This window comes from Oncorhynchus masou, chromosome 27 (assembly GCF_036934945.1).
Source record: "Oncorhynchus masou masou isolate Uvic2021 chromosome 27, UVic_Omas_1.1, whole genome shotgun sequence".
NCBI lineage: Eukaryota > Metazoa > Chordata > Actinopteri > Salmoniformes > Salmonidae > Oncorhynchus > Oncorhynchus masou.
Window position 1 is genome coordinate 41,789,391 of NC_088238.1, and position 25,952 is coordinate 41,815,342.

General features: G+C 44.1%; 1 protein-coding gene across 1 annotated transcript in view; it reads left to right on the plus strand.

The window, feature by feature from the left end:
* Positions 1–37: 37 nt before the first annotated feature.
* Positions 38–25,952, plus strand: part of LOC135516188 (rho guanine nucleotide exchange factor 11-like) — a 29,315-nt gene continuing 3,400 nt past the window's right edge. Inside the window, 42 exon segments of the mRNA XM_064940287.1 lie at positions 38–2,256; positions 4,249–4,284; positions 5,771–5,862; positions 5,952–6,056; positions 6,153–6,202; positions 6,329–6,386; positions 6,547–6,687; positions 6,690–6,739; positions 6,932–7,003; positions 7,378–7,485; positions 7,617–7,665; positions 7,750–7,787; positions 7,893–7,988; positions 8,153–8,221; positions 9,974–10,078; positions 10,168–10,266; positions 10,537–10,579; positions 10,700–10,796; positions 10,982–11,104; positions 13,855–13,878; positions 14,140–14,269; positions 14,569–14,662; positions 14,858–14,887; positions 17,167–17,296; positions 17,405–17,608; positions 17,910–17,960; positions 18,056–18,204; positions 18,422–18,562; positions 18,852–18,928; positions 20,296–20,421; positions 20,506–20,623; positions 20,846–20,994; positions 21,409–21,484; positions 21,724–21,906; positions 22,395–22,476; positions 22,634–22,714; positions 22,832–22,890; positions 23,028–23,198; positions 23,308–23,541; positions 24,732–24,830; positions 25,130–25,461; positions 25,625–25,757. Of these exon segments, the coding sequence (XP_064796359.1) occupies positions 2,222–2,256; positions 4,249–4,284; positions 5,771–5,862; positions 5,952–6,056; positions 6,153–6,202; positions 6,329–6,386; positions 6,547–6,687; positions 6,690–6,739; positions 6,932–7,003; positions 7,378–7,485; positions 7,617–7,665; positions 7,750–7,787; positions 7,893–7,988; positions 8,153–8,221; positions 9,974–10,078; positions 10,168–10,266; positions 10,537–10,579; positions 10,700–10,796; positions 10,982–11,104; positions 13,855–13,878; positions 14,140–14,269; positions 14,569–14,662; positions 14,858–14,887; positions 17,167–17,296; positions 17,405–17,608; positions 17,910–17,960; positions 18,056–18,204; positions 18,422–18,562; positions 18,852–18,928; positions 20,296–20,421; positions 20,506–20,623; positions 20,846–20,994; positions 21,409–21,484; positions 21,724–21,906; positions 22,395–22,476; positions 22,634–22,714; positions 22,832–22,890; positions 23,028–23,198; positions 23,308–23,541; positions 24,732–24,830; positions 25,130–25,461; positions 25,625–25,757 (4,339 nt within the window). The 5' untranslated portion in view covers positions 38–2,221.

The window sequence follows — 25,952 nt, forward strand, 5'->3', positions numbered from 1 at the left end:
CCAGTTGGTGGCGTCTCTTTTGTTTGTCTTGCTCTTTGGAAATGGTGTGATTTCCATACACAACCACCACTTTATGGGAGAGGAGGACTTGCTACTGGATTTAGGTGGGTGGAAAACAACATAATATGGATCATCGGCCTGAAGGCTACAGCTAAATACATGAACATATTCATGCAATCAGAAATGTGGATTAATCGAGGAATGCGAGGGAGTATGGGACAATGGAATCTCACCCTATGGAATTCAGCAGTTTGATCACATGAAGCGAGTTGTTTGGGAAGGAGAGACGTCGCCTGCATCTACCTATAAAGCTAAGCCGAATCGAATGGACTGTATTTTGAGAGCAAGACATCCAAGTTGATTATACAAGTAATAGGATACTGGATATATCTTTACATTCCAGAGGGGTAACTGGCCTCTGTCTGCATTTCAGATGCTAGCTCGCCAATGCATTTGAGTGGCAGACTAGTTTAGCTAGTTCTCCATTGCTGCTCGCCATTGCTCCCTGTCGCGTCGGCGTCATAGCCGATGAGAACGCTCTTGTGTCCAATCACAGTTTTCACGTGATGTCGCGGATGGCTTTTGGCCTCTATCGGAATTAGCTTGTTAGTAGCCTGCCAGCCATTATTTGCTTATCACAACAAAATATTCTCTACAACAGTGAGTGTTGCAGAAAGAGACCCAATTTGTTGGTAAAAGCAAGTGTTTAATTTGCATCAAAACAATATTTAGTTAGCCATAACGACGGCTATTATTGCTATATAGCTAACGTTAACTAGTTAGCAAGCTAGCCAACTTGATGTAAAGGGCAAGCTAGCGCACTGTTAGCTAGGTAGGTTCTTAACGTTATGTAATGCTGGATATCAATAACATCAGCCAACTAGTCGCTTGTCGTGGATATAATTGTTTTTTCAATTTTGGGAAAGTTTATCGGGAGCATTTACTTGCAACGTTCACTGACCAGTCAACGTTAGCTAGCTTGTTAGGGAGCTAGCCCTTACATCGTAGTTCGCTTTGCATTACTAGATATTGTAGCATTAAACAGGCTCCAGTGTACAGCTACGAGTTGGTGTTGCAGTGGAAAGTCCAGTCAGGTCAGAAGGCATCCTGTTTACTGCGGATATCCACCTCTTAGTCAATTTAGGAACACTTAGGTAATCATGCTGCACCAATGCATGCCATTCGAAGATACTTTTTGTGCATTTTAAATGTTGCACGAACTGGCATTTTAGAAAAGTTCACAGCACCACATCGAACATTGGCCAAGTTTTAACACAAGATAAAGGGACGTCTAGTCGAACATCATCACGTGCACGGAGATCATGTACTGTTCTTCGAAGAGCCACACCAGTAAACTAGCCTCAAGGACTCTGTAACTAAATTTAGCTCGCAAGGGATGGAAACCAATTTACTGAGGATAATGCGAGTACAGTTGTCTAGCTGACTTTACTTGGATTGGAAGTATCAACATAATAAGCTGGAGGAAATCTTTATATATACCCATATTACTTAGATTTTAATGAGTTTAAGCTAATTTTGGGATACTAGTGGAAATGCATATGCATTGTAATTAATTAGAATGTTTACTAGCTATTATCTCAGAAAACAAATACAATAGGACAGGAGCTGTTGACAAACAGGCATTACTCTGTCACTAAGACATTTGATGACAACGTTATTGTGCAAGCTATCACTTCCTGGTAGGACTGGAAACACAACAAGCCTTTAAAAAAAGATACTCTTTACTTTTGTATTGATTTGCTTGTTGGTATTGCTATGTAGTTACACTTTGTCTTCAGACTAAATGAAAATAACACGTAGATATTGTACAGTCAGTGGTGCCTGAATTTCATGTATTTTGCTTTGAGATAGCACACAACTTAAAGTCCCCCACCAGCTATTTATTTTTTACTTTTCCTGTCACGCTAGATTGTTCTAATACTGTTTCAATTCGCCTGGAGCGCTGTTTCAACGGTCTACTGTAAGATACTTGAAGATTGCCTATGACAAAATGAGGAATATGCACCGAGCGCTCTCTGAAAGGAATAAGCTCCCCACTAGCTGACGTGAGGAGTTGTAACTTTTGGACATAGCTGGCAGACAGCAGCAGCACTGTGGAACTCTGTACAAAGAAACTTGAAGAAAAAAGGAGATGGTCACCCTGCTGTGACATCATTGGACTGGAGGAGAGGACACGGACACACTCGAGCCGTCTGCAGCCATGAGTCTCCGCCCCCCCACCTCAACACTGGACAGGTAGGGCTAATGATGGTGCTACTGACAGATGGGTCAATCTGTTTTATTTCCTTGTTTTCTCTGGTCCTCTCTCCTTGTCTCTTTCTCAAAACGCAATTGGATGAGAAGATCAGAGGGGAGGGAGCTCCAATGCGCTTTGAGAAGGAGACGAGTGGGGAGGATGTAAGTAATCAAGGAAGTACAGTGTCAAGAAAAGTATGTGAACCCTTGCATAAATTGGTCATCAAATTTGATCTGATCTTCATTGAAGTCACAATAATAGACAAACAGTGCGCTTACAATAATTTGTGTGTTATTAGTTTATTTTTCTTGTCTATATTGAATACATAATTTAAACATTCACAGTGTAGGTTGGTAAAAGTATGTGAACCCTTAGGCTAATGACTTCTCCAAAAGTTAATTGGAGTCAGGAGTCAGCTAACCTGGAGTCCAATCAATGAGATGAGATTGGAGATGTTGGTTAGAGCTGCCTTGCCCTGTAAACACTCACAAAATGAGAGTTGGCTATTCACAAGAAGCATTGCCTGACGTGAACCATGCCTCGAATAAAAGTGATCTCAGTAGACCTAAGATTAAGAATTGTTGACTTGCATGACGCTGGAAAGGGTTACAAAAGTATCTTAAAGCCTTGATGTTCATCAGTCCACGGTAAGACAAATTGCCAACAAATGGAGAAAGTTCAGCAGTGTTGCTACTCTCCCTAGGAGTGGCCGTCCTGCAAAGATGACTGCAAGAGCACAGTGCAGAATGCTCAATGAGGTTAAGAAGAATCCTGGAGTGTCAGCTGACACTAAAGACTTACAGAAATCTCTGGAACATGCTAACATCTCTGACAAGTCTACGATACGTAAAACACTAAACAACAATGGTGTTCATGGGAGGACACCACAGTAGTCACTGCTCTCCAGTCACTGCTGCACATCTGAAGTTTGCAAAAGAGCACCTGGATGAACCACAGCGCTACTGGCAAATTATTCTGTGGACAGATGGAACTACAGATGAGTTGTTTTGGAAGGAACACACAAAACTATGCGCAGAGAAAAAAAGGCACAGCACACCAACATCAAAACCTCATCCCAACTGTAAAGTATGGTGAAGGGAGCGTCATGGAGGGCCTGGACAGCCTGCTATCATCGACGGAAAAATGAACTCCGAAGTTTATCAAGACATTTGCAGGAGAATGTTAGCCTATCTGTCTGCCAATTGAAGCTCAACAGAAGCTGGGTGATGCAACAGACAACGACACAGAAGTAAATCAACAACAGAATGGCTTCAACCCGATTTGAGATGCTATGGTATGACCTCAAGACAGCAGTTCACATCAGACTTCCCAAGAATATTGCATAACTGAAACCGTTTTGTAAAGAGGAATGGTCCAAAAATCCTCCTGACCGTTGTGTGGGTCTGATCTGCAACTATTGCTGCCAAAGGAGAGTCAACCTGTTTTTAAATCCAAGGGTGCACATACTTTCCCCACCTTCCACTGTGAATGTTTACACAGTGTGTTCAATCAAGACATGAAAATGTATTATTAGTTTAAGCAGACTGTTTGTCTATTGTTGTGACCTAGATGAAGATCAGATCCAATTTTATGACTAATTGGTTCACACACTTATTCTTGCAACTGTACAATTGATTCACCTGATGTCTTCTTGATAGACATGCAGTCAGTGACTATTATGTTCAAAGATCTACTAGCTTTAGCCTATTGCTTCTACCAGCCCGCATTATCACATGTTGGATGTTGTACTAAGTTGTGATCCCCCTGAGTGTACATTTCCGTACAGGGCTATTCTCAACTATGGAGGAGCTGTATCACATTTGATTCACTGGTTACATTTGATGTGGTATCCTTTATGACTCACTGTCCTATTGTATTTGTATACTGTATGTATTTGCATGCATGTCTGTCTGTCTGTTCATGTGTACCTCTCTTTTTTCCCTTTTCCTCCTTTCACTATCTCTGTGTCCACTTCCTGTGTCATGTGACAGTGGGGCAGCCATTAAGAAACACTCTCATCTGCCCAGGTAGGCTGGCTGTCTAATAAGAGCCCCTGTTGGTGGTTAATGTAGATCTGCAGTTGGAACGCTGCAAATCTCGTCCACCTGCCGGCTCTCTCGCTGTCTAACCGCCTGGTTTCACAGCGCCTCAGAATGGAACTTGAATGAAAACCTATGGCTGAGCTCTCAGTCCAACATCTAGCATAACCCTTAGATCAGGGTTCCCCCAACAAGCGACCCGTGTGCCGAATTTGGCCCGCGGGTTTTTTTTATTTGGCCCATAAGTTTTCTGAGCAAAAAAAAAACCGAACTATTTTACAATTTTTGGACCTAATAGACTGTGTTAATAAAAAGAGAGAAAAAACAGCAAATCAGCTCCAAGTGATTTTAATTTTGGAAATCTGTTCCAAAGTATTCCAACGCATAATAGAAATATATGTGATCGTATACAAATATAATCAAGGTTTGAAATTATTGTTTTAGTCAAATATTATATCTGTTTTGGCTTCTTGCGGTCAATTTGCAGCCTACAAATTATTTGTCATTATGTGCCTCCCTGACCACCCACTCAAGTACAAAATTGGCCCTTCGCTGAATCTAGTTGATGATCCCTGCCTTAGATGAACCTTCCCTCTACATTGTGGACATCAGAGCACGAGCAGCGCAAGTGATTTTAAACAAAGAATTGAGTTCGTAAAAGTCCCGTCTAATACAACTTTAGCAAGCTCGCTTCCAATTTTTTTTTTCTTTTTTTACCCACACCACTTTCAAGTTCCACTTTGAAGCACAGTTTTACCAGCCTGGGGAGGAGGTTCAGAACGCTGCTACAGCAGGCTTCCTTTCTTGGTGTCATCAAACTTTACGTACTCTTTAACTCTCCTTGTTTTTCTGTCAGTGCTCGTCTACTTTTTACTCTTCTACTTTTATTCTTAACCACCTTTCCTTTTCTCTCTCGGTCCCTTCTTCTTCTCTGGCTTCTCGCTTTCAGCCCTTTTGCTGCTTGGTGAGTTTTCTGCTCAGTTTATACTTGAGCTGTAAGAAATGCTGAAAGGCAAACTAAGCACAGATTCCAGCTTGCCCACTTTCCACAGCCCCCCCCCCTCCACAGGATCTCTCCTCCTACCTCTGGCACTCTCTCCATCTAACTACCCCTGGTCTCCTCTGCCTATATCTCTGGCTCTTTTACAGTACATTTTTCCTCAATATCCTCTCTCTTCGCCTCCTTTTCAAAATGCGTTGAAGGTCTGAGCGACACAGGATTTTGGACATCCTCCAAAACGCTTGAGAAGGAGTCAAGGAGATGGGATCCAGGGAAAGGCGACTTGAGATGCAGCCGCTGTGTCCCATACACTCCCCTTTACTCTCTCCTCGTTCCTTCTTCACCACCTGCCAGAATTCCTCCCTCCCTCTCCTTCTCCCCAGACATCCCAGTGTGATCCTGATTGATTAATCCTTCCATCGTGTAGCACCCTATTTGTGTCTCACGTTTCTCTTGTCCTGCCTTTCCCTCCAGGCTCAACAGCCTGACGATAGGAGACTCGGAGCGCAAGACCTCCAGCGGCCAGCAGAGGGAGCCTCTGGCCGACTTCCCCACTGAGAGCACAGGTACATGAGTTTTATAGCACAGATAGATCTTCCCCTCCCTCCTTCACTCCATCTCACCTCCCCCTCCCACCTCTCTCTCCCTCGCGCAGGTCAAGGTCTGGTTCAGAGATGTGTGGTTGTACAGAAGGACCAGCTAGGGTTCGGCTTCACTGTGTGTGGCGAGAGGATCAAGCTGGTGCAGAATGTTCGACCAGGTCAGAACCGTCTAGAACCAACACGTACATTTCTACACGTCTTCTCTAATGCTTCCTGGACAGTCTGTCGTATGTCACTCATATCTCTCCATGCAGGTGGCGCAGCGGTCAAGGCAGGGGTCCACGAAGGAGACAGAATCATAAAGGTTTACTCCTCATTTCAAACTTTTACCGTGAACCCAATATCTATGTCTTCGTGATCAGAGACTACACTCAGCGGAGTGAGTGCTCCTCTGTCTTTCTTATCCTCTCTCCATCTCTCCCTCTCTCAGGTCAATGGCTCGCTGGTGTCGTCCATGTCTCATCAGGAAGTGGTGAAGCTCATCAAGTGTGAGTGTCACTGGTCACTATAACGTTGGTGGCGACGCCTCTGCTTAGGATGCCTTCATTTGTGAAATGTGTTCAGGAGTAGTAATATATCTTGTCACTTCCTGTCTTCTCTCTGTTGCTCTTTCACGCTCTATCGCTCTCGTGTACTCTTTCCTTCCAGCTGGGACATATGTTGCTCTGACTCTTCAAGGACCGCCCCCTTCAGCAGCTGCCCTCCCCCTACATCCCCTCCCCACTGACCTCTTACCCAATCAGCGGACGTCACTGGGAGGAGAAGCCCCACCTCCACCACCTCCACCCCTCTCCCCGGACTGACCAGCAACCCCTCCCAAAGGATCACCAAACCACTGCAGGTGAGTTCCCTCAATCGCTGAGTACCATACCTTAACCGTCACCATAATACTTAAGACACTGGTTGGTAGGCTAAACCTGACGATTTCTGTGACCGTATGATCAAGCGATGTTGCGTAACATGGGTCAAACGACAATGAGTTGAATAACACTGCATTTTCTCTCTTCCTCCTCTGTCATTTTGTGTGTGTTAGAACCTAGACGTACAGAAACACGCCACTCAGATCCTCAGGAACATGCTGGAACAGGGAGAGGCTGAGCTTCAGGTAACGGCTACGTACAGGATTGTGAAATTCCGGTAACTTTCACCAAACATCCGGGTTTTCCAGAAATCTTGGTTGGAAGATTCCCGGAATCAGTAGGTAATAAGCAGGATCCGGAATCCTTTGGGGAAATGTTGCTACTCCAAACAGTCAAACACACTTAGAATGGATACTGTTCGGTCATCTGGAATATAGAAATGCAATATATAGAACGGATATGTCTATCTCAAAATGTTGTGCCCCACTGAATATGCAATGGAAAGGACACACTGCTTATGAAAGTAGCCCTTTCATCAGACCAATAATCATTGAAGGGGTGGGTTCTCATCACTGACCAATCAGTGCCTCTGATAATGTCGCTTTGACCAATCCCGCAGGACTTGATGGAGGAACTGTTACTGAACCCCTCCCCATCCCTGGAGGAGCGAATCGAAAGTGCCAAGCGGCGGGCCCAACAAGTCAGGGTTAAAATCCAGCAAGATCTGGTGAGATACCTGTGTGCATGACAACAGACTCTTAACACCAGTCATCTAAACCTGTCAGTACCTAATAGGAACTATCTATTACGTTGTCATTACCGCAGTTTAACATCTTTGTTCTTTCTCTGTCTCTCAAGGATGGAACTCGATTGGAATCTGTGACCAGCTATGTAGTAGCAGGAGAAGGTTTCTATGGGATTTTGTTTGTCCATGATTCTTGTTTTTTTTTTGTGTGAGGAAAATTGATGTACTGTCTTGATGTTTCTGCAGGTCGGTTGTCGGGGGATTCAAGTGAAGGAGACTTTGAGGTAAGTAATGTAGGCGCTCATCCTTTTCTTTATGACTGATTAGCGAGAGAGAGAGAAAGTGAATGAGGAAGAGAGATATGGTCCTTTTCACTCCTCCTCCCTCAGGCCTGTGAGAGCCCCCACTCCTCCCCCTCCACCTCCTCCTTCAGGACCCCCCTCTACCGGAGACAGGGCTCTGACACACACACCTTCTCCGACTCGGTGAGACCAAGCAACACGCGTTGCGCGCACACCGATTCCGTGAGAACACACACACTTGCAGATACCTGTAGTCTACACTTTGGTGAGGTGAACAATGTCTCCTACACACAAAAACACATGCCAGTTCTATTTGCCTCGTATCATCATGATGTGTCTCTTGTCAGGCTGGGAAGGTTCAGATCATTGGCCCAGAGGAAGAGGAGGAAGAGGACGACAGCTATCCGCTCAATGAGGTGAGATGGTCCTCATCAGAAAACATCACTCACCTCATCTAACTACCCTGCGTCTCACGTACAGTGCCTTGCAAAAGTATTCGGCCCCCTTAAACTTTGCGAACTTTTGCCATATTTCAGGCTTCAAACATAAAGATATAAAACTGTATTTTTTTTTTGTGAAGAATCAACAACAAGTGGGACACAATCATGAAGTGGAACGACATTTATTGGATATTTCAAACTTTTTTAACAAATCAAAAACTGAAAAATTGGGCGTGCAAAATTATTCAGCCCCTTTACTTTCAGTGCAGCAAACTCTCTCCAGAAGTTCAGTGAGGATCTCTGAATGATCCAATGCTGACCTAAATGACTAATGATGATAAATACAATCCACCTGTGTGTTTTCCCATTCTTCCTTGCATCAAGTCTCCGTATAAATGCACCTGCACTGTGATAGTCTCAGAGGTCCGTTAAAAGCGCAGAGAGCATCATGAAGAACAAGGAACACACCAGGCAGGTCCGAGATACTGTTGTGAAGAAGTTTAAAGCCGGATTTGGATACAAAAAGATTTCCCAAGCTTTAAACATCCCAAGGAGCACTGTGCAAGCGATAATATTGAAATGGAAGGAGTATCAGACCACTGCAAATCTACCAAGACCTGGCCGTCCCTCTAAACTTTCAGCTCATACAAGGAGAAGACTGATCAGAGATGCAGCCAAGAGGCCCATGATCACTCTGGATGGACTGCAGAGATCTACAGCTGAGGTGGGAGACTCTGTCCATAGGACAACAATCAGTTGTATATTGCACAAATCTGGCCTTTATGGAAGAGTGGCAAGAAGAAAGCCATTTCTTAAAGATATACATAAAAAGTGTAATTGAAAGTTTGCCACAAGCCACCTGGGAGACACACCAAACATGTGGAAGAAGGTGCTCTGGTCAGATGAAACCAAAATTGAACTTTTTGGCAACAATGCAAAACGTTATCTTTGGCGTAAAAGCAACAGAGCTCATCACCCTGAACACACCATACCCACTGTCAAACATGGTGGTGGCAGCATCATGGTTTGGGCCTGCTTTTCTTCAGCAGGAACAGGGAAAATGGTTAAAATTGATGGGAAGATGGATGGAGCCAAATACAGGACCATTCTGGAAGAAAACCTGATGGAGTCTGCAAAAGACCTGAGACTGGGACGGAGATTTGTCTTCCAACAAGACAATGATCCAAAACATAAAGCAAAATCTACAATGGAATGGTTCAAAAATAAACATATCCAGATGTTAGAATGGCCAAGTCAAAGTCCAGACCTGAATCCAATCGAGAATCTGTGGAAAGAACTGAAAACTGCTGTTCACAAATGCTCTCCATCCAACCTCACTGAGCTCGAGCTGTTTTGCAAGGAGGAATGGGAAAAAATTTCAGTCTCTCTATGTCCAAAACTGATAGAGACATACCCCAAGTGACTTACAGCTGTAATCGCAGCAAAAGGTGGCGCTACAAAGTATTAACTTAAGGGGGCGGAATAATTTTGCACGCCCAATTTTTCAGTTTTTGATTTGTTTAAAAAAGTTTGAAATATCCAATAAATGTCGTTCCACTTCATGATTGTGTCCCACTTGTTGTTGATTCTTCACAAAAAAATAACAGTTTTATATCTTTGTTTGAAGCCTGAAATGTGGCAAAAGGTTGCAAAGTTCAAGGGGGCCGAATACTTTCGCAAGGCACTGTAGCTATGTTTAACTGTGTTAATCTCCTTCTCCCCCCCCAGATGGACGGCCCATTTCAGGACATAGAACTTCTCAAGTCGCGACCGGCCCACATGACCGTGTTCATGAGATACCTCTTCAGCCAGCTACTTGATCCCAACCCACTGGTCAGTGCTTTGACCTTGAATACTGTTATTTACTGTAGTTTGATATCTTTTACATGGGAATTAATCTAGTGTGTGTGTCTTTACAACAGCTGTTCTACCTGTCAGTGGAGGTCTACCTGGGCTCCAGCCCTAAAGACGCCCGTGCCCTCGCCCCACAGATCTGCTCCCACTTCCTGGACCCTGATGCTGTATGTCTCTCATTGGTTCAATTAATGCATCTCATTCAGTTAGACCAGGGCCTGTAGGTATCAAGCATCTCAAAGTGGGAGTGCTAATTTAGGATCAGTTTGGACTTTTGGATCATAATGAATTAAATGCCATGGATCGGGGTAGGGGCTGATCCTTGTTCCGCCCTGCTACTCACTCAGCCCATCGATTTCATCTTGAGAGATTGTAAAGAAAGCTTGAACTCTGTTATGTAATGGTTCCTTAAATGTATGTTTTTTTTTCTTTTGCAGCCGTTGAAAATCAGAGTACGAGAAGAATACCTGTCCGATATAGGTAAGTTACTCTCAACATAGGTCAACAGTTGTTACACTGTTTGGGCAATCTGTGCTATGAATGCACTGTGTTGTGTTATTCGGTTAGTCTTACTGTCTGGTGTTGTTGCCCTTGTCCCAGAGAGTCGACTCCATGCCCAGGAGGACATCAGGGGACCTCTTTCTGAGCTCCAACAGCAGGTGCTGCCTGACATTCAGGACCAAATACAGGATTACAGGTACTGCCTAGTTGAGTAGTGTGTGTGTGTGTGTCTGTGTTGTTTGGAAGGGTGTGTGTGTATATGAAACCGTAGGTGTGCCTTGAGGCTTGTGGTAAAATGCAGAAAATGTCTGTGTGTGTTAATTGTGTTTGTATTGCGTGTGTGTTGTGTTTGTGTAACCTATGTTGTGTGTGTGTGTGCAGGAGTAAGCAGATGATGGGTCTGGGTTCTCTGTTTGGAGAGGGAGACCTGCAGCAGCTGGATGGAGACCCAGCCAAGGAGAGGCTAGTGGTGGACAGACAGGTCACTGCTCTCTGGGAAATACTGTGAGTTGGAATGTCTACCGATTTTTATATGATACGTAAAGTATATCTTATAAGGGCCAGGTACTGTGAGTTGGAGTTTGAAGTACTGGATATTCAGTATATACATACAGTGTGGTCTGACGTTATTGCCACCCTTGATAAAGATGAAAATGACTGTGTAAAAGAAGTCTGCTACTGTTGTCTGCTCAAAAGGAGGTTATTTTCTGCTCGCGTGTTCTCATGTCGACGCCAAACCCACCGCTGATGTGAGTGGCCAAACAGCTCTATTTTCATGTCATCCAACACTTGTAAGTGCACTTGGATTGGAATCAGTGCTTTGGTCAGATGACATGAAAATGAAGCTCTTTGGCCACGTACACCAGCAATGGGTTTGGTGTCGCAATGTGAACACACGAGCAGAAAATAACCTCGTGTCTACTGTAAAACAAAAAGGTGGTGGATCTTGGTTTGAATTGAAGAGGGCTGTCCATAAGTGCAGATGAAGGATATCAACGATCTGGAAGGTTTCTGTATGAAGGAATGGTGGAAGATCCCTCCCATTTTGTTCTCCAGCTCATGAAACATTTTCTAAAAAGTCTGTGTCCTTGCACAGGGAGGTATGAAAGGTATTGAAAACAGGGATGTCAATCATTTTAGACCCCACTGTATTTTAAGTATATGTCAGGGCCACAAGCTTTTCAGGGCCACTTTTTAAATAGCAATATGACTACTGTCACGGAAGGGGATTTTGCTATAGGACCGTTAAGGTACCCCCGTTGAGAGTGACACAAGTCGTCTCACTCAAGTTCTCATGTCACCCGGCTAACAGATGACTCACAGGTCCGCCGGACTGACCTGGTTATGTATCCTGCCCTTTTATTCAGAGATAAGCCTTGTGTGATGCCGTCAGGCTTGTTTTGGGATCTTACATAATATCAATCAGACTTAGAGTACCTCTTGTTTTACTTTCACTTTCCCTTTGCATGCTCTTATATCTAGACTCACGCAAGCTTTACCTTGGTTACGATTTACAGTCTATGTCCGTCGACTAATACTACTTGAATATTAATATAGAGGATATCTGTTACAATAAAATGATTATTCTGTCCAAACCGTTATATTGTCTTTAGTGTAGAAGCTTGTCTTGTTTCCCTGGATTGGGAGTGTCAGAGGTGTTCTCTCCCCTAGGGTTTTGGTGCTAGTTTATACTTTTTATTCAATGTTTTGCAATTCACATAGTTGTACATGTTATTACAGTTTCTTTTTGGTTCTTAATCTATAACATCAACATTCATCAAAACACTTGAACTCTTAATGCCTCATACATGTATTACAACAAGCGGTTAATAACCTTAGCGTAGGCTGACCTGGTTGGTTCCCAAAGAGTATGTTCTTCCAACTCACACTATCTCTATAGGTTTTATCCAATCACTCAGTATCTGTTCCTCCTACTGGAAGTTTATACTATGATTCGCTGAATCTTGTTAAAAGGCTGTGTCGAGATCAAGACCCTTGGTAACACCACTGATGCTGTGTATCTACTCCAGTTACGGGGTGGATTTATTAAGAAGTGTACGGGGTAGTTGTCTCTGTTCGTCTCTTTACAAAATCCAGGAATCAAAAGTTACAATTGTTCTAGAGTATGAAAGTCAGATATTACCTTTTGGGATGATGATGAGGATAGGTTGAACTATCACACGCTGCCTGTCAGTGATAAGTCGAGTAGATCTATCATGCCTTTCCATTGAAAGCATGCTTCTTATATACTCCCTCTTCAGGACCAAGTCAACCCATGCTCTGAATTCTATTTTTGAAGCGGCGTATGAAGTGCTGCTGTGAAAACATGTGGTGGCAGTGCTACTAGTTTCAGTGCTTCGGGTGGCTGTGTCATGAGGTGGCAGTGCTACTAGTTTCAGTGCTTCGGGTGGCTGTGTCGTGAGGTAGCAGTGCTACTAGTTTCAGTGCTTCGGGTGGCTGTGTCGTGAGGTGGCAGTGCTGCTAGTTTCAGTGCTCGGGTGGCTGTGTCGTGAGGTGGCAGTGCTGCTAGTTTCAGTGCTCTGGTGGCTGTGTCGTGAGGTGGAAGTGCTATTTTTAGTTGCAGTGCTTCTGGTGGTTGTGTCTATGCATCATCTAAACCCAAATATTCCATCAAGTTCACCCAGGGTGAGGTGTCCTCAAAGTTCTTTTTTTTTGTGCTCTTGCGTCACTACTATGATAACTTCAAACAATACGAAGGATGATACGGTGTTGCGCTTACCTTTTCTTTTTTTCTTGATTATTCAATGTCAGCAAAGCACAACAGCAACTACAGTGGGACACACTGTTTGTAGCCATCAGAGCACTGAACCCGGCGGTTGCCAAGCAACGGGTCAGCAGTTGTAGCCGCCCGGTGGCCAATAAAACGGTATTGGAGCGCCTGACCGTGAGTCCGCCAGCTCAACCTCTCACTGCACCGTACCAAAGGGCAGTGTGTGATCACTGGGAGCTTCAGCAGGCTAGCCATGGCTGCCTAGCCACATGATGCTTTAAAACACACCCGCCCACTCCCATCACATGACTTACTGCTAGCAGGTAGACACTCAACGGGACGCCTTGAATTTTCTCAGGGAGGATTTTTTTTTTGATCACCTTGTTTTACTGGGCCGAGACTCTTTGGAAATAATCCCCGGATCTAATAAAAATCTATTTTTTTGTAATTTTATTTTGTGTGGAAGGCCAAAAGGGCGAGCGATTTAGAATAAGCTAATAGTTGTTTTTCCTGTGTGTTGCAGCTCGAAGCACGAAGAGGAGAGCAGGTAATTAAAGCCGGCGTGCGTGTGTTTGCAGGAGCATGACTGACTCTCAATACTACTCTGTTCGGCATGGAGATGCCTCTACTCAATTGTCGTTCTCACTTTTTTCGCTCTCACTTCTCTTCCCATCTCTCTCTCTCTTTTGCTCTCCCTACTCCCCTTTCTTTGTATCTTTCTTCTCCCCCTTCTATATTTTTCTCTCCTCTCTTTCCCCCTTCTACCTTTTCCCCTCTCTTTTTCCTTCCCTCTCCCTCCCCCCTTCAGTTCTCGTCTAGCCTCTGCGGTGCTGCTGTATCTCCGTCACTCAGGCATAAAGCTGAGGGACTCCAGGGTGTTCCCAGGCCTCAGCACTGAGAAGGAGAAGTGGCTCTCCTTCTTTCCCAAGACCAAGAAGGTAAGGAGGGGAGGAGGCAGGACTCTTGTCCTACCACCGACGCATGGATTTGTAATTCTCTTATCAGTCGTATTTATTGAAACATCAAAGCGATTCAGGCTATTTTGAATTGGCAGAGCATGTAGTCCATAAGCTACAAACCTTGAGGTAATGATCAACCGAGAGGTCTCACGTGTTCGGTCTAATTCCTCTGTCTTACCGTTCATCGTTATAGGGTATGAAACGTTGTGTTGGAGTTTTGCTTCGACGCCAGTTTATCCAATTTTCCAGTGGTGTTCTTTTGTTTATGTTTACTACAGCTGAGCAGTTCAAAGAAAGAGAAGGACGGTGAGGACAGGAAGAGAAACCCCATCCTGAAGTATATCGGCAAGCCCAGGAGCACCTCTCAGTCCAGTAAATATATATATATATATATACACACACACACACACTTCTTGTTCTCATCTAACAGTATAATTGAATTCCATTGACCTCATCCTTTGTTTTCAGTCTTATTGATTTGTTTTAGAGGATTTAAAGTTGATTGATCGAATACTTTTCCATTGTTCTGATTTCATTAATTTTTTTTGGTTCACTTTGATTTTCCAGCCTTCCATGTCCCCTTGTCTCCCACTGAAGGTATATCATTTATGTATTTTTATTTATAATTTTAGTCTTTCCTTTTTATTGCATTTTTTTCTTCAGTGTTTTCTAAGTTAATTTTTAAAGCGTTAATATAAAGTGCCTCCAGAAAGTATTCACAAAGTATTCACGCTCCTTGACTTTTTCCAGATGTTGTGCTTACAAAATGGTATTCAAATGGTTCAATTGCCATTTTTTTGGGGGGGGGTCAACATTCTACAAAAAATACTCTGTCAAAGTGGAAGAAAAAATTCTAGCGTTTGTAAACAATGCTATTTTTTAATTGGTTTTATCTTGATTACATAAGTGTTCAACCCCCCCTGAATCAATATGTGTCAGACTCACCTTTGGCTGTGAGTTACAGCTGTGAGTCTTTCTGGGTAAGTCAACATTTGCCCTTAAAAAAAAATCATTTCAAATTTCTTCCAGTTCTGTCAAATTGCTTGTTGATCATTGCTAGACAACCATTTTCAGGTCTTGACAGATTTTCAAGCCGATTCAATAGTATACTTCATATTTTCTGAAGGCACTGCATAATAACAAATGCCATTTAGCAGACGCTTTTATCCAAAGCGACTTAGTCATGCGTTCATACATCATTTGCTGTTATCGCTTGATCTCTGTCATCTAAGCTGGGTATCTGTAAAGCACTTTTTGACAACTGCCGAGTTCCACTGAGTGTACAAAACATTAACACCTGCTCTTTCCCTAACATAGACCTCCCAGATAAAAGCAATGATCCCTTGTTGGTGTCGCTTGTTAAATCCACCTTGATCAGTGTCGATGAAGGAGAGGAGACGGGTTAAAGAAGGATTTTTAAGCCTCGAGACAATTGAGACATGGATTGTGTGTGTGTGTCCCATTCACAGGGTGACTGGGCCAAACAAAATATTTAAGTGCCCCTTTGAACGGGGTATGGTAATAGGTGCACCGGTTTGTGTGAATAACCATATAACATTGCTGAGTATCAAATCAAATTTTATTTGTCACATACACATAGTTAATAGATGTTAATGCGAGTGTAGCGAAATGCTTGTGCTTCTAGTTCCGACAATGCAGTAAAAACCAACAAGTAATCTAACTAACAATTCCTAAACTACTGTCTTATACACAGTGTAAGGGGAAAAGAATATGTACATAAGGATAAATGAATAAGTGATGGTACAGAGCAGCAGAGGCAAGATACAGTAGATGGTATTGAGTACAGTATATACATATGAGATGAGTATGTAAACAAAGTGGCATAGTTAAAGTGGCTAGTGTTACATGTATTACATAAGGATGCAGTCGATGATAGAGTACAGTATACGTATACATATGAGATGAATAATGTAGGGTAAGTAACATTATATAAGGTAGCATTGTTTAAAGTGGCTAGTGATATATTTACATCATTTCCCATCAATTCCCATTATTAAAGTGGCTGGAGTTGTGTCAGTGTGTTGGCAGCAGCCACTCAATGTTAGTGGTGGCTGTTTAACAGTCTGATGGCCTTGAGATAGAAGCTGTTTTTCAGTCTCTCGGTCCCAGCTTTGATGCACCTGTACTGACCTCGCCTTCTGGATGATAGCGGGGTGAACAGGCAGTGGCTCGGGTGGTTGATGTCCTTGATGATCTTTATGGCCTTCCTGTAACATCGGGTGGTGTAGGTGTCCTGGAGGGCAGGTAGTTTGCCCCCGGTGATGCGTTGTGCAGACCTCACTACCCTCTGGAGAGCCTTACGGTTGAGGGCTGAGCAGTTGCCGTACCAGGCGGTGATACAGCCCGCCAGGATGCTCTCGATTGTGCATCTGTAGAAGTTTGTGAGTGCTTTTGGTGACAAGCCGAATTTCTTCAGCCTCCTGAGGTTGAAGAGGCGCTGCTGCGCCTTCTTCACGATGCTGTCTGCGTGAGTGGACCAATTCAGTTTGTCTGTGATGTGTATGCCGAGGAACTTAAAACTTGCTATTCTCTCCACTACTGTTCCATCGATGTGGATATGGGGGTGTTCCCTCTGCTGTTTCCTGAAGTCCACAATCATCTCCTTAGTTTTGTTTCCCGTGTGTATCAAGAAAGGTCCACCACCCAAAGGACATCCAGCCAACTTCACACAACTGTGGGAGGCAATGGAGTCACCGTGGGCCAGCATCCTTTTGGAATGCTTTCGACACCTTGTAGAGTCCATGCACTGACCCATTAAGGCTGTTAGGAAGGTGTTCTTAATGTTTTGTACACTCGGTGTATGTCGTTTTTATACATTTACGCTTGATTGATCTCTGTGCGTCTCCTCTCCTCAGTGCGCCCGGGCAGTGTGAGGAACATCATCCAGCAGTTTGAGAACCACACAGAGATCCCCGGGGAAGAGGGGGCCGAGGGAGACCCTCCGAGACTGTCCTCCAGCAGCCTGGGAGAGGACAGCATGGACAGGTAACAGAGGGCGGGAGAGAGAGTGTGTGTGTGTCTCGACCCTTGTGCAAAATTCTTAGTGTGTTCAAACCCGTGCATTTGTTTGATTCGTGTGTCTCCCTCTCTCAGCCCCACGGTGTCGATGCGTCTGGCTCGTAGTGAGTCTCTGAAGGCGCAGGGGGAGGGGCGTCGGCGGGGCGGGTCCTCGGGGGCTGAGACAGTCCCTCGGTCCCGTAGCGACGTGGACATGGAGGACTGTGGAGAGGAGAGTGAAGGGCCGGGCCTGAGACCCTTACACCACAGCACCTCCTCTGCCTCCAGTAGCTCAGCACGGTGAGACTACAACACACACCCAATCCAAGATCTGGAGCATGCACACTGCTCAAACACACACACCCTTAGAACTATGAATCCTACACTCCTTTGGAACTATGAATCCCACGCTCCTTTGGAACTATGAATCCCACGCTCCTATGGAACTATGAATCCCACGCTCCTATGGAACTACAAATCCCACGCTCCTATGGAACTATGAATCCCACGCTCCTTTGGAACTATGAATCCCACACTCCTAGAGACTGGTTGAGCAGCAGCATTGAATATATATAGCAAATCTGTGTGTTGTTCTCCTCAGATCCTGCGAGAACCCCACCCCTCCGTACACCCCTCGGTCTTCCAGAAGAAAGTAAGTCAACCTTACTCCTATAATGTGTTAAGCTTTGCTGAGGGACTTGCAAGTGTATTGAATATCTGTGTGCGCGCATGCGTATTTGTGTGTAGGAGTGTGGAGTTCCCAGTGGCCTTGCTCCCTGACGCCCCAGCCCTAGAGGAGGACGTGGTGGACAGTCACAACTGGCAGGAGACGGTGGCCCCGCAGGTCCTGGCTACTCTCTGTCCCCGAGAGGTCGACAGACAGGCTGTCATCTACGGTAAAACATTATATTTATTTTTTTAAACACTGATTGTCTAGAAACAGAGGAATGTGCAAGGCTGAGAGTAACACGTATAGCAATGTCACATCTATAACTGGGCCTGTAACCTCGAAAGACCACTGTCTACCAGATTAGTTAACACATAAAATCACCCCATATATAGATACACAACACGTAAGCCTTGTCTTTCTACCCCCCCCCCTTCCTTTATCAGAGTTGCTGACAACGGAGGCGTCTCACCTGCGTACACTCAGGGTGTTGGATCAGGTGTTCTTCCAGAAGATGAGGTGTGTTCTGAGCTCTGACGAGCTGGCCTGCATCTTCCCCAACCTGCCTCAGGTCTACGAGCTCCACGGTCAGTCACTGTGTGTGTCTGTGCGTGTTTCTCAATCCTGCCGATATGTATCCAAGCAATGTGGATTTGAAGTTCGGATAAGGTCACGTCGCATAAAAGGGGTCCTCCCTTTGAGTGGCTTTGCTGTGTAAATGTCATATGTTTTAGTTGGTGCAATGTTGCAGCATTGCCTTTGAGTGGCATTCCGTCTCATTGATGCTTATGCTCAATGTTGAATCAATGTAGTTATTATTTTTTGGTCAATGTTGTGTGTTATCAACCTTGCTCCAATGTTGTTGTTGTGTTACAGCGAGTCTGTGCGAAGCCATGAAGAAGAGACGAGAATCTCCCATCGTTCAGGGCATCGGCGACATCATGCTGGCCAGGGTGAGTTTAACTAACCATGTCATCCCATCTCGCTCACTTATTTTTATATATATTTATATATATATATTTATATATATATATATTTATATATATCCCCCAATCTTCGTCAGTGAGATGGATTGTGTTAATCGAATATCCAGTTTTTACACAGTGATTTTTCTCAGGTTATGGGTAGGATTGCTGGAAACTTTCAACTTTTACCAGTCAACCACAAAGCATTTTGGTATCTTTGTTTTTTAAATGTAATTTATCACAAGACCTCTAGTGGCCCTTTTGGGTACCTCATATTATCACCGGTGTCTAACTCTGGCCCTCTGTGTGGTCTTATTACATGTCAAATATAATAAAATGAATGACAAAGCTGTAGATCATTATCCTAAATATAAACCAACTTAGTGAATACCGTTGGTGTTTTAATATGAGGGTTTCAGCATGAAATATCCTTTTTTATTTTACTATGTGAATATGTATTTGTTGTCAATGTTTTTTTGCGACAAACTGGTGGCAGTTGTGGAGCGTCAGTAGTTGGAGTTTGAAAATAATGGCGTTTTGATGAGATGCTTTTTTTCCCCTCTTGAACCATTTGGTCCATCTACTAGAAACTCATGGACAATATGGACACAGATATAAGAAATGAATACTATATATGAATGTGTTTTTAATTTATTCAATTATAAATGACCGTAGATTGACATAACATTTCTATTCATTAGCAAAATCACAGAAGATGCCGTCAACTTACCGGTAGCTTTGCAACCCTAATTATGGGGTTGGGTTTTAAATGGAAAGGTGTTTTTACTATCATATCGCATTTAGCCCTCCCGTCAGGCCTGACAATGTTATGCTATTTCCCCCCCACTTCAAACAGCGATTAGCCTACAGGTGCGCACCAATGGAGGGTCCACAAAACCTGGCATAGATCAATGCAAAACTCAATGGAATTTTATTTATATATTTTTTTTTTACCTAATCAGTTCTATGATGATGAACATCAGACATCTCTTTCACTGTTGCTTTTAGCCTAGGCTACTGTTAAGCCAAATACTGTCGGAATAGCACCCTGAAATGGAATAGCACCCTGAAATGGAATAGCACCCTGAAATGGAGCGTGGTCTGCGGTTGTGGCACCTAGCATCATTCTGATTGGTCAATAAAGTTGAGCTTTTTTGTTTCTCTAAATGTATTTACTGTATGGATATCTGAGGGGGGAAAATGGCTGATAACTTCAAATGCCCATTCCTGGATTTGTAGACTTTGCTATTGCTAATACCTGCCAAATAGATTTAAATCAGAGAAAGAAAGAAAAAATGTCTAGGGATAATTGTGGTGTATTTTGAATGGGGCGTCGGTGTGTACCTTTCTGGTAGTTTGAGGGCGTGGCGGGGGAGGAGTTTCAGGAGCAGGCGTCCCACCTGTGCAGTCAGCAGTCTCAGGCCCTGGAGCTCATCAAGAACAAACAGCGCAAAGACCCCCGTTTCGCACACATCATCCAGGTAACACGCGCGCACACAGTTGCAATGGCTTCTCGGCTCATGGATTGATTTGATTGATGTATTGGTTGATTGATGTGTTAACAGGAGTGTGAGGCCAGTCCTCACTGTAGGAGGCTGCAGCTGAAGGACCTGCTGGTGTCTGAGACGCAGAGACTCACCAAGTACCCTCTGCTACTTGACAACATCCTCAAACACACAGAGGGTAAGTAGAATAGGTTTCTACCACACAGACAGACGTCCCAGTGGAGAATGTATGGTGATTTGGAAACCTTGTTTGTTTTGATGAAAGGCTTTCAGTAACTGCTCACTCACGTAATAGCTAACTAGAAGCAGAACGGTAGCTACGAGCTATTGACTCTAACTTTGGCTATGGTGTTTTAGCTTATTTGCTGTCACTTGGAATAACGTCCTTCTCTTCCCCTAGCCGGTTCCACAGACCTCCCTCCTCTCCAACAGGCTCAAGCCTGTTGCCGGGGGATATTGCAGGCCGTCAACGAGGTTGTCAGGGAGACGGAACACCGGCAGCGGCTCAACCAATACCAGCGCAGGTTGGACCCCACGCCACAGTTCAAGGTACTGCCCAATTTGATCTTGTTAATTTTTCCTTATCCTACATTCCTCTCAAAGTTTAGATTTTTCCTCCAACACATACCCAATGATAAGGTGTACCCAAACGTGCTTCAGTCCAGCTTAAACAAAAAAGGGAATCAGGTGCTCGACTGAGGGACTTGAAAATCCCCAAAACATCCCTTACCCCAGGACAATTAAACGGGCGACCCTCCAGGAGGATAAAGATAAATAGAATAAAGATTTCCGCATAGATAGAGAATAAAGACTTCCGCGAAGATCTGAAATATTTAGTTGAGTAATTTTACCTGAGATAAGGAATTATTATTATTATTATTTTTATTTATTTTTTGACATACCCAAAGATATTGTTATGGTGATGCTGATGTCTACCATTTTGTCTTCTGTCTCTTCTCTCAGAGTCTGGACCTGACCAGTAAGAGAATGATCCATGAGGGTCCTCTCACCTGGAAAGTCAGTAAAGACAAAACCTTGGGTAAGAAAAGCCCACCACACCCCACAATGAGTCAAACCTCATACAGTCCCTAGTCAAACCCCCTTGTCATTGTAGTTGACACTTTAAAAATGTTTTTTAATCACTCGAATAAGCCCCACAGGTCTCTTTTGGGTTGCCAACGTTCTACAAACCATGCATCCGTTTCCCACCACGTTTTTGTTAGCATTGTTCCCGGAAGGTTCTAACCACGTGGTTCTGTTTCTCCCTGCCGCTCCCAGAGATCCAGGCGCTGCTGTTGTCAGACCTTCTGGTGTTGCTCCAGAGAGGTCCAGACGACCGGCTGCTGCTGCGCTGCCCATCCCGCTTTCTGGGGGGGGGAGGTGGGGGTAGCGGGGATACCAAGGCCTCCTTCAGCCCCGTGGTCCAGCTAGACTCACTGCTGGTGCGCTCTGTGGCCACAGGTAAGAGGTCAGGGGTTATGGGAGGCCGTGTGGAGTAGTCAGTGGTTGGGCTTAGATGTAACCACCAGTTGTCCGTTAATGGTGTAACAACACTGTAATAGACATCTGTAATAGCAGAACGTACGATCTCAATACTTTGTTTAATGTTAAAATAATGATAATTACATAGTATGGTTGAGTGATGCCTCTTTTGGGGTGGCAGGGTAGCCTAGTGGTTAGAGCGGTGGACTAGTAACCGGAAGGTTGCAAGTTCAAACCCCCGAGCTGACAAGGTACAAATCTGTCGTTCTGCCCCTGAACAGGCAGTTAACCCACTGTTCCCAGGCCGTTATTGAAAATAAGAATTTGTTCTTAACTGACTTGCCTAGTTAAATAAAGGTAAAATAAATAAAAAATAATGCAGATCTTAATGAGATGCCCAAAATAAACTGTTTTTTTTATTTTTATGATTGACAGCTGTCACTCATCATGTGCCATTCCTTCCTCAGATAACAAGGCCCTGTACGTCATTAGCACAACAGAGCAACAGATATACGAGCTGGTAGCAGGGACGTCCTCAGAGAAAAACATGTAAGCACATCTAGACCAGCTATATCTATACTAGGACTATTATAGTCCACCAGTTTTATACACAAGAGTTGTCATCATTAGCAATTTAACTAATGCGTTTTGCTTATCACATGGAAAAGCTTTGGTTCTTAGGTCTTTTTTTTTTTTTTTTTCACAGCTGGAAGGACCAACTTGAAAAGACAATCTCATTGGCTGCTGGCTCCTCACCTTCAACCAATAACAGATCCACACCTATTTTGTGAGTATCCCTAAGCTGATCTGTTTCTATCAATTACTATTGAAAAGATGCAATTGTAGTCTATTCACTATGTTGGTCCTAAACAAAACTGCCCAGACTAAATTCTCTCTCACTCAGCTCCCCGAGTCTTGGTAATGCTTCCCCTGTCTCAACTGGCAGCCATGTCTACCAATCAGGTAAGAGAGATTGTGTCAGACAGGGAACATACATATGTTTTGGAGTAGATCGTATTTAGATTGAGTACATTTCTATACAGTAATATTCTGTATCATTCTCTGTCGTTCACCATATTGATTATCTTTAATCTCCCTAGACGACTCGATGACGGAGCAGGCTGTTTCAATGGGGACAAACTCTCCTAACGATGAGGACAATGAGCTCACGCCCACCACACCAACGGCGCAATCAGGGGCTTTCCTCCACATTGAGGGACGGGACTACGTCAAGAAGCAGATTGGAGTGGCTGAGGCAGCTCTTGAAGACGGTGAGACTGAAAGAGAGACCTTTTGACTTGAACATATACTTTTGCGTCACTAGAATATGTTTGTTTGATAATCAAATGTCGACTTATTAAATTCCTCTTTCTGTCTCAGTGGAGATACTAAAGCGGCTGATTTTCCACAACTTTGAGGAAGTTGGGTGGAGTCACGACTCGGACGGAACGCCCACAAACGAGACAGCCAATGAGAGGAGCCCGCTCAATGACAGACAGAGACTGGCGTCCTCTGAGACTCTTCTCAGTGCCAGTCCCAGCCAATTGGAGGCTGAGCATTCCGAAGCCCCGCCCTCGGAGGTGGGGTCCCCCAGTGTACATGTTGTGAGGAAAGGTAATGGGGACAGAAGGTGTAGACAACAACCTAATAACTTTGGCTGTTTTGGTTAAATGACTGCTTGTTTCTTGGTGCCTACTGTGGTCAAATCAAGTCTGACTCCACTACGGCTGTCCCCGACCCCCAAAAAATCTTGGTCAACCTAGTTGTCTGTTCTTTCGACTAATTAATTATAAGTATTTTTACATATAGACACAACCTGTGTTTTTTTTAATCAAATCAACTATATGTACTGAGCTTGTCGGTTGCTTTAAGGACACTTTGATTTAAATAATTAAGACACACAAATGACTGGAGGGAGCCAGAGATAAATTTAGCCTAACCAGAAGAAGACGAAAAACAGTCCGACTTTGTTTACTTGCTGTTTTGAGGTAAAGAAAAAAATACTTTGAGAAGTTCTACAGTGGTGGTCAGTTAAGACAATCAGAAATACTATCAGATCCCCAATAGGGCACAATTATAAACCTACATTTGTGCACAGGCCAGGTAGCCTATGCCTTCTTCTGTGTATAATCAGGTGCGTGTCCAAAATGGAACAAAATAAACCAAAACTCACAAGTATAGCCTAGGTAGTGCGGTCCGCAAACAACGTGTCCAGCAACGTGTCCACTCCAACAATGAAAACGGTAAAAGACTGTAATAATAATAATGTATTGAATTTATGAACAGAAATTACCATAACCAAACAAACATTGATGGTAATTCACAGTAAATGTACTACTGGTGATACTGGTTCTCTATCCCCGCGGCCTCCAATGGATTAGTCCACTGAGACAGGCGTCTCATGCCAGAAAACATCAATATTTTAGACTGCTCGACAGAAAAAAATCTGTCGACCAAATAATCGAACGAAATGGGGTCAGCCCTAGACTCCACTGAATGACCACTGAATGTCTCTAATTGTTTGATAATACACACTCCTTTCTCTTGGCATGTTCCCGAAGCTCTGTGTGATTCAACTGGTCGGGTGCACTTCTGATCTTTCTGCCTCTTTCCACAACTCTGTTTTGCTTTTCGCCTCCTTCTTCTCACGCCCTCGTACAATATCACATCTCCCTCACTTGCACTCAAACTCTCACCCCCATGACACTACCATGCTCCCCTACACATAAATGTATACTGTCTGACACATGCACACACACACACACACACACACTCTTTCACGCCATCTGTCCTCATATGCACAGCTGTGGTTGCGGGCTCTCCTTCTATCCCTGATGACATCACTGATGTCAACCTCCACTCCGACCAATCACCTGAGCCGAGAGCCGGGGCCAGTGTACGGGGTAATGCTCCAGTAGACAGTCCAGTTGTTCTTTTTAAACCTATCTTCCATTTAGGTCCCTGGCTCTCTGAGAATGTTTATGATTACTACACTAGGCTCGCGTCCAGAGAACATTTTAGAAACTCAGATTGTTTGGTTCTACCTAAATTTATCCACTTGTTTTTAGTTTTTCCATTTTGAAGCGTTTTCCAACTCATACCTACTGACCAAACACACCGGCCACATACTATAAGATTTCACAGCTCTACTGTCAATTCACCATGAAGATTGACGATCGCCTTTAATTCCACTGTGCTGTAGGAAACGTGTTCTACCTGGTGTTGCCTACAGAGCAGGGAGACGGACTGCTGGATGAGAGTCACACAGATGAGGTCATTGATCCCCCCACCCTGACCTCCACCGAACTACCTGATCTGGACCAGGAAGTGATGTCATCAAACATTAAGCATCATGAGGAAGAAGGGCAGGTCTCTTCCACCCTGTCTGCGGGCAACCAATTGGAGCCAGGGAATCTGAGGCGGGAGGGAGGGCTTGGCCAATCACAAAAGGTCCTCCAGAGCTATGTGATCAAACACGTGGATGAGATTTTCCACACAATTGAGGAGCTGATGAGCAAGCTGCACCAGCTGAGGGTAAGGCGTTTAAACACACACACACACACACAGATGTGACATGCTATTACATGAGAAACAGGAGAATCCACTCACAATTTAGAACCCAGAGTTGAATACACATTTTGACATTATTTCCATGCTAACTATTACTTGTTATTTTCTCCCCCCATAACCCCAACAGGACATCGAGACAGCTCATCACCAGCTGCTGAAAACACTAAGAGAGCCGCCTGTCAATCAGGAGTCAGACGATCTCCCTCGCAACCAGGAAACAGTCGTCAGAACGCCGTCTCTGGACCGGGACCCAGGGGATGGTGAGTTCAGCGGTCAAGGGTCATTCCCACCATGTGTTGAAAGATATGGTCTGGATACAACCTTTTCACAAAGGCATTTCTCAAACCATGAAATTCAATGGGGGCAGTTCTTGTTGTTTTTGTTTGGGTTTAAATCAATTCTCTGAGTTCTGTTATTGATCAACCTTTCACTCTCTCTGTTTCTATTTGTCCGTC